Genomic DNA, 8,873 nt, shown 5'->3' on the forward strand with positions numbered 1-8,873 from the left:
GGCAATTAACAGACGACGGCAGAACCTCGTGTCCTCTCATAATGTCCAAGGAAACCCTAGTGCCTTTGTAACAGCGCTTATTAACGTTACCTGGAGTTGGAGAACACCCGGTCCACAACGTGATGCCCGTCGTCGGATAGTGACTGGCAGGGATGCCGCGTTTTCTACACTGCCGTCAGTGCCGTGTAGAATGGGAGTGTTGCCATACCGGGGCATATATTTTTCTCGGGCGTGTGCAGACTTTCATAGCAAGATATACTTGTCAAACTTTGACAAAATGTTGGTTCTAGTTTTTTATTCTTGAATGTATATAAGAACCCCACGCCCTAACATATTCAATAAAAAAAAAAATATATATATATTTTTATATTATTATCGCAAAAAGAAAGCTGAAACTTGAGCGTAGAATTTTTTTTCTACACAGTAAAAACGTATCTTTTGGGGTACAATATATTATAATTAACATAATTACCAATAAAACTCATATTTTGATGTACCATTAATTATTTGATAACTAGTTAAGTGTTTTTTTAAACAACAGCTTGAGTTTTTAAATGTTTTGAACAGCCTACTGATATGTAGAAAGAAATTCCTCGTGTCCTCGTGCAGTTGCCACATGCCGCTATTTTTCTATGTTCTGGTACAAAATTCTACGAAACGGCAACCCTGGTGACTGGACTGGCATGACGTCCGTACCCTATCCTAGCGGCTTCGTTCGTTAGTAAATTTGCTTGTAGCAAGTTTTTTTCGCCATGAAAATCGCATATCACATTCATGTATTATGAGTTACAAAATTAATATTTAATTTTCTAATGCTATATCGCGTAGGTGTGCACAACTAAAATAATACCATACATTTAATTTCGTTCATAGAAAACGTGTAAAGTATGACGTCATTTGTTTTGATTATTTTGCGGTAGATATTTAGTTAGTTATAGTATCGTGGAACTAAAACTAAGGTAAGTAGATAGGTATGATTGATCTGGGAAACGCGTTTTCCTCCAAATTATATAATTAATACATATTTGAGGAACTATATCTTATACGACGTCGTGTGGCGGTATTTTGTAAATCCTAGTCAATATTTCATTTTTATTTGATCATAATCATAATACACATCCAGTCCAATCAGATTTTATGATTGGACTAGATGTGTGCGGCCCAACATAACTTTTACAAAGACCTTAGAATAATCTGAACATAATGATAATTAGCTATCTTGTCAACGTCATATTTTTACTGTAACCCAACCTAACCGTATCTAACCTAAAATTCGAAAACGTTATAGCTTGGGAAATGACAATTTCGTCAAATTTAAACAGTTATTGAGATAATTTTTTATTATTTTTTTTTGTTCATGTTAAATTAATTGGACAATTTATAGTTTCACCCAAACAACGAATTTGATATGTGGCTTATGTGTTAATTATCCTGGGTTATACTTGTTGATACTCAATCCTCCTTGTAATAGCCAATAGGGGTGGGTGATTTTAAGTGCACATCAGAAACAAAAATCCTTTCAACTTTATCACTTTTCCCATCTCAGCTTTTCATGTGTGAAGGATTACCTCATCATTTACTACACTTGACTAGATAAAGAACACTACAGTAATGCATACTTTATCCACAGGAAGATAGGTAGCTGGAGATAGAATTCTTCCATTACTGAATTCAGTTTGTGGTAATCCCTCACTTCATCCACTCAAAATATATGAAGCAGACAAAAACAAAAAACCTTCAGTTTGTATCAAACTTTCACTATCTCCCTTAACTCCTATATTTTGCAATGTCTTCCCTGGTTAACAAACACTGCATGTACATCCAAAGCCTCCTTCTCCCCACCATCTCATTCTCAGTCTTCCTCTCTCACCGACTTTATCCACTTATACTTTCCAATCTGTTATTGACCCAAGTTTCTTAGACTGGAACCCCACAGCCCTGCCTGTGGTCCTCAGGCCCTCTCTAGGAAGAAACCCCGGATGCTGCATTGTATCTGTAGGACTGTTTCTATGTCACTGGCAGTGGCAGAGCCAGGGGTGCAAAAAAAAGTGGCCAGCCCCCCCAACTGAAATGAGCAAATTGAAAATTTAAAACACTCATCAGTGCTAGCCCTACCATTAACCCACTCCCCTTCTGAAATGAGGATAATATATGTGTATTATCATATTACTATTAGCCCTCCCAAAAATTTGCTCAGCCCCCCCCCCCCCCCTTAGCCTCCCCAACTAAAAATTCCTGGTGCCGCCGCTGGTCACTGGTTAAGAGCAGAAGGGGATAGTTGCTGGTTGTGGACTGTACTAGCTTTTAAAGATAAAGGAAATACAGGTGAATTGGTAAAGAGAGATCTTCTTAGGCCCAGTCCAAAGACCCAGTCCAAAGACCCAGTCAACCCCTCAGGGTAGCACCTCCAAATGGAAGTTTAGTTGGTAGCATTTGAAGATGAATAGCAGGGAGATGAAATGGAAGTTTAGTTGGTAGTATTTGAAGATGAATAGCAGGGAGATGAAATGGAAGTGACATTAACAGGATTTAAAGATGAGCAGGAGGGAGACTGGTTTCTCAGGGGGCCACCTAGTGCAAGTACTTGTCATCAGTCCCTACCTATTCCTTCCTTCCATGTCACTTCAGCACTGTTATGTCCTATCTCACAGTTTTCTTCGTACCCCTGTTCTCATTCCTCACCCCTACATTTCTGTACACATTCTTGTAGCACCTATCATATTTCTTACACTTCATCTCAAGCTTATTCAGATTTTTCCTATCCATCTCCCAAAACATAATAGGGTTGTGATACATGTTAATTATAAATCGGCATAAGGAGTATATCAAGTTTACTTCATGTACTCTTTAAATTTCAGGTATAATGCTGAGGAGCAGTAAAAACAAATTTGAAAGTTATCCAGAATTTTGTTCTGACTGTGGAGCAATATTGATATTGCCAGATATTGGTGTTACTGTCACATGTAATGTGTGTAAAAATACTATCTCACTTGAAGGTATGTACATACAGTATATCCATTAACAGGCAACACCTAGATTAGTTATATTTTTTCCAGAATTTTTTTTATTATAATACCCATAACATGTGAAAGGTTCATTTACATGGAATAAAGGTGGGACCAGAGAAACCAAATTGGATGAGAGATTAAAGTTATTGCAGTCCAGTCTTAATTCAAATCCCAACAGTCTTCTATTGATACATAACATTGTAAATGCCACAAAGGGTCTTTATGGCCTTGTATCCAAAGAGTAATAGCATTAACCCCCATCAGTAAAATAATGCACTTCATAAGTTAGGCTAAATCAGAAAAACCTACTGTGAAGACTGCAATTAAACATGAAACTATATAACAGTGAAGTAAATGGGAGTAGTATTTATTTCAGTGATAGTGTTTGATTTTTATAATAATATACCAGTGAAAAAAAAGAGAGGGGTTCAGTAGTTATGAACAAAATGGACATGATTGTGTTGATGAAAATAGTTTTCTCTCTCCTGCTTCACATGCTTCCAATGCATCCAAGGCCCCCTTTCCATCCACTTCATCTAGCTCTTCCTCTTTCAAGTTCCCTCCATCTGCATCTGCTTTCCACTCTTTTCTTTGCTCAGTCTTGTGACCAAACCATCTCGGCATCTTATTCCACTCTTCAGCCCACACACCTCCTTCTCAAGTATCCCATTCCCTTACTAATCACCTCTAACACTGCAATACACCTTGCCAACCACATTTAAGACTGATCCCTCTAAAACTACCATATTCATAGTTGTCCCCCTTCTCTTTGTATTGTGGAATTATGCATGCACTCCCCCAGTGCACCAATGCACTTCTCTCCCATACACACATTGAATGAGAAGCACATTTACTTTTATCCTGGTGGCCATTAAACTGTTTTATGTCCCTGACACCTTTTTAGTGTGAATGGAGTTGTAAGAAAGGTTTCCCGCATGGTGTACTTTCATTCAGTTTCAGCCTATGTATTCTAAGAGGAGTTGCTCACACCTATTTTCAAGTATGAGTGAAAAAAGACTAGTAAAAGAGCTATGGAAGGCAGATGTGGGGGGAGTGAACATGAGAGGACGTCCTAGGATGAGGTGGATGGATGGGGTGAGGGGGGCTTTGGGGAAGGACGGGAGAGGACAGAAGACGGGGTGAATAGAGAATGGTTGTATATGGATGATGTTGTGATGCATGAGGCGGAATGGGCGGGGGTATGGGGGGTGAGATAGTATGTGTGAACAAAATTTGATGTAGCCCAAAGGGATTTCTCCCCGTCTTCTCCTTTATGCGGGGGAGGTTTTTGCCGATTTAATGAAGCGGCCTTGCTGTGGATGTGCTGTGTCTTGCGACACTGCTTCTGTCCCAGGGCAGTGGACAAGGTGCAGGGATGACCCGTCATCCAGGAGGTGCTAAGATGAGAGGGAGGGTGGAGGGGTGTGGAGTGTATTCAGGAATGGAATGGGTGGGAATGATTTTATGCCTTTTCCTTTTTGGCTACCTCCCTTGTAAGGGGGAAAAAGCCTTGGTATATTTATGTATGTTTTGTTATCATTTGTCTGTTTGATTCTCATTTATCATTAGTTATGTCAATTTATCATTATTTACTATTTACCTGTTTGTTTATCATTTAACTATACCTATGCATTTATATATGTATTCTATTTGTTATTTACATTATTATAGTTTTTATTTATTCATCTATTATTTTCATGATTTTTTTTCGCATCCGACCTAGCTATGGACCAAAAGGCCTCCCGTCGGCATGCTCCGCCTTTGTAATCCTTTGTTGTAACCTTGTGGGAGGGACCAGTGACAGGGACTTCTTCAAGATGGTCCTTCAGATCCTGTCAACTTCCGAAGATCTCTTTCGACAACTTTATTTCCTTTATTTCATTATTATATGTGGAGTGATGAAAGATTAGTGAAAGAGGTGTGGAAGGCAGAGATGGAGGGAGTGAACTTGAGGGGATGACCAAAGATGAGGTGGATGGATGGGATAAAGGGGGGGCGCTGACCAAGAGAGGAATGTCTTTTGAGCAAGGAAGGGAGAATGCAGGAGATAGGGGCAAGTAGAGAATGTGTATGGAGGACACTGTTAGACAAGGAAGGGAGGGATGGTAGAGGGTGTTTATGTGTGAATGATATTTTGGTACAGCCTGAAGGGATTTCTCCCTGCTCTCCTTTTCTGCATGAAGGGATGGAGAGGGGCGGTCACCACTTAAGTGAAGCAGCCTTGCTGTGGATGTACTGTATCTTGATGCATTGCATTGACCCAGGGCAGTTGGTGGATGTAGGGATGACCTGTCATCCATGAGTAGCTGAGACAGGAGGGGCAGAGTGAAATGGGTGGGAATAGGTATGTACCTCTGACTTGGCTACCTCCCCTATAAGGGGGAAAAAAGAAAAACTCTTGGTGTGTAGATAATTATTTCACATAAGGAGTGTTGACAGCTGGTGACCTAGAACCAGCACTTGTACAACAAATTTCTTTTTGAGAGATTTCATCTATGGGAGGGGATCCAAGGGGCATCATCTGCTGAGGACCTGCAGAATTCAAGACAGAATTCAAGCAACAATTATTAGGATTCTTCTGTTTGCACAAATCATCCATATATACTAAGATCTTTTAACATCCACATAACTATTTACCTCGTGCATGCAACAAAGGGATTTGTCCCCTTAACAATATAGCCAAGTCAAAAGGCATATGCCCATTCCACCACCCTTGTTTCTCTCTTATCTTAGCCACATTCACATACCAAAAGGCCCTTTCCTTCTCAAGGAAGGGGTCCAGTTAATGGATACACTGACCCTAAACCTACCCAAAAACTTGTTCAGTGTCCCCTTCCATCTTAGGTCATGATGAAGGGTTCTGCTGTTCCTCGCCATACTGCTTAGGTCAGAGGCAATACAGCAAGGTCCGACAGCTAAAGACAGCTTACCCCCACCCCTCCCTTGCACATCCACTCAAGAATTATACATTTATATCTATATACCAAGGGCTTCTCACTCCCACCACAATCATTTCCCTCTCATCTTGGCTCTTCATGAATGAAGAGTCATCCCTGTCTCTTGACAACTGCCTGAACCGGAAGCAACACAGCAAGACACAGTACAGCTACAGCAAGGCTGCTTCACTTAATCAGTACCCCACCCCCTTCATCCCCTCACTCGGGAAAGAAGATTGGTAGAAATCCCTAAAATCCTATCCTATGAGAATTATACATGATTAATATACCAATGGCTTCCCCCCCCCCCCCAACATACAAGGCATAATTCCACTACCACCCATTTCATCCCCACCCACTCCCCTCCCTCCCTCTTATCTTTGCTCCACCTGGAGGACTGGTTATCCCTGTATGTTACCCATTGCCCTGGGTCACAAGCAATGCAGCAAGGCCATTTCATTAACCCCATACCCAGAAACTTTTTTTGGAGTAGACTTTTTGTTTTAAGACAAAAAAAAATTATTGCATCTTTTTACAGTTTTTCTTGCTAATTATCTATTACTAATTTATTTTGAAGATACAATTTCCAACAAAAATGAGAACTCATCTTCCCTTTTTTATTTATTGCCTTTTTTTCCCCAACTTCATTATCAAAAGGGAAATTACACACTTATTTTGCTCTTTTTTATATCTTATATTACAATTGATAATCTGGGATTTCCAGTGAATGGGAAGCGTGGTGGTGGTGGTGGAGGAAGCATATTTTGTTCCGATACATCATGTCGACACCAATGTCGTAAATCCTAATCCTCTTCACTTGAGAGACGATAGCCATCGTCAGATGAACTTCCACTCTCATCTGATGTATCCAAACTTCTAATTGAAACTTCATATTCATTCTCATCTGAGCTTGACATTTGGGCATACTTAAAAAATAAATGAATAAAATAAACAGTGTGTGTGCTCAAAAGCAATGAGTCTGCTTCCTTTGACTGATACCTTGTCATTAACAAATGCATCCTAAGACAGAAGAGGCACAGCTACTAGATGTATGATTCATTGAGTATACTCGTTGACCCTAATTCAACAATTATACTTGTCTGTGTTTGTTTTTGAAACATTGTTTGGAAGGGTACTCATCGCACACAAAAAAAAAAAAAAAAAAAGACACGAGTTTACTTGTCCTTCCTTGCCAGCTAAGGGGTTAATAGGCAACCCCCCCCCTTATGTATACACAAATATACCAGTGGCTTTTTCCCCCCCTTACAAGGGAAGTAGGCAAAGTCAGAAAAATCCACTACCACCCATTTAATCCCCACATACAGTACTCCACTCCTATTCAGCACCCCTCCTTTTCTTGGCTACTCCTGGATAACGGGTCATCCCTGCATCAAGCAAACTGCCCTGGGTCAGAAGCAATATTAACAAGACTGCTTCATTTAATTAGTGACCATCCATTCATGCAGAGAGAGAGAAGACGGGGAGAAATTCATTCAGGCTGTCTCAAAATATTCACACATATTCCCTAACCCCCACCCACTCACCCCTACCTTCCTCAATAGACATTCCCCTCTTTCCCAATGTCCTTTTACCCCATCTATCTTATCCTTGGTTGCCCCCTCATGTTCACTCCACCTCTGCCTTCCACACCACTTCTACTAATCTTTCTTCACTCATTCTTTCCTTGTGTCCAAACCATCCCAATACTTTCATCAACCCTATCTACCAACTCCCTTTTCAAATATAAGGCTGGATGACCGCATTGTGAACAGCTGCCCAGGATGTAACACTTCACCCCATACCATACAACACATAATGGAAGACTGCATTATACACAATCATGCACGCAAACAACACAACATACGCTCTATAAAGGATTTGTGGGAAAACCCAGTTTCGGCTATGGCATTCCTTGGGGAGACGGGACTGCTCGGACAGACAGTCTAGGGAACGACAACAACAACTCCCTTTTCACCCCTACTCTCCTTGTTTCTCACTGTATCCAACCTAGTAACTCCAACCATACTTCTCAGACATTTCATCTCAAACACATTTAAACTTTGTTCCATGTTTCTGCCATACAGTGGTGTCAGCACAATCACTCATTCATACAATCTCCTTTTAGCATCCATTCCCAAATGTCTATGTCTCGTTACACTTTTTAATCCCCCCCCCACCCAAGGTATTTATATGATTGTCTGCATTCTACCTCCACTCCTCACACATTCGCACTCGTACATATACAGCAAAAAGTAAAAAAAATACTTTCGTGCCATATTTCTGTACCCATAAGTGATCACTCTCCCTTCCACTTCATTCTAGGACTTTGGCTTCCCTTCAAGTTCCCTCGATCCACTCCTGCTTTCCATCTTCTTCCTACCTCACAAACTACTCCTTAGAAGTATGATGTATGACCTAACAAATCTCTACCTTAGTGATTTCGTTACCATTTTCTTTTGATGCTGAAAAAATATGTATGACCTTTTATTTCTGCAGATGACATTATTGGCAAGGAAGTGACATACAGCATTGAATTTGTTCCATTGGGAATTCACACGAGTGGAAAAAGAGGTGTCGACAAGGGAGAAGCAGGACAGATGGATAATGACCGAGAATGTAGCAAATGCGGCAACAGAGGAATGTCATACACAACTATGCAGCTTAGATCTGCTGATGAAGGCCAAACAGTATTTTATTTGTGCCCAAAGTGCAAGTATGTAACAGTTTCATTGAGGTTCTTTGAAATAATTGAAAGCTGGAAGACTTTCCTTCTAAAAAATGTAATTTTTTTTTTTTTCCTTGCAGGCATAGGGAAGTGGAAAACTCTTGAAGCCAAATATATTACTTTTATATATAATAAATATTGTTTATAACTAATCCCTTTTATTTCATCTTTACATTTGATACGGTACTCTAAAAAAACTGAGGG

The 8,873-nt window shown here is 40.1% G+C and overlaps 1 protein-coding gene across 1 annotated transcript; it reads left to right on the forward strand.

Moving 5' to 3' along the window:
* The first annotated feature begins 823 nt into the window (after window positions 1-823).
* On the forward strand, window positions 824-8,817 carry Polr1H (RNA polymerase I subunit RpI12). Its single transcript, XM_076190606.1, has 4 exons — window positions 824-959; window positions 2,859-2,996; window positions 8,441-8,657; window positions 8,750-8,817. The coding sequence occupies exons 2-4, from the start codon at window positions 2,864-2,866 to the stop codon at window positions 8,772-8,774; spliced, it is 375 nt and encodes a 124-aa protein (XP_076046721.1). The 5' UTR covers window positions 824-959; window positions 2,859-2,863; the 3' UTR covers window positions 8,775-8,817.
* The last annotated feature ends 56 nt before the right edge of the window (window positions 8,818-8,873 follow it).

Source organism: Oratosquilla oratoria, chromosome 9 (genome assembly GCF_046742065.1).
Source record: "Oratosquilla oratoria isolate Oo_2021 chromosome 9, ASM4674206v1, whole genome shotgun sequence".
Lineage (NCBI taxonomy): Eukaryota > Metazoa > Arthropoda > Malacostraca > Stomatopoda > Squillidae > Oratosquilla > Oratosquilla oratoria.

What these genes read in the sequence shown, in the direction of transcription:
- Polr1H (XM_076190606.1), top strand. Translation starts at nt 2,864, where the DNA reads ATGCTGAGGAGCAGTAAAAACAAATTTGAAAGTTATCCAGAATTTTGT. An exon ending in AAATACTATCTCACTTGAAG is followed by an intron (nt 2,997 to 8,440) that starts GTATGTACATAC and finishes TTATTTCTGCAG; the next exon opens with ATGACATTATTGGCAAGGAA. An exon ending in TATTTGTGCCCAAAGTGCAA is followed by an intron (nt 8,658 to 8,749) that starts GTATGTAACAGT and finishes TTTTCCTTGCAG; the next exon opens with GCATAGGGAAGTGGAAAACT.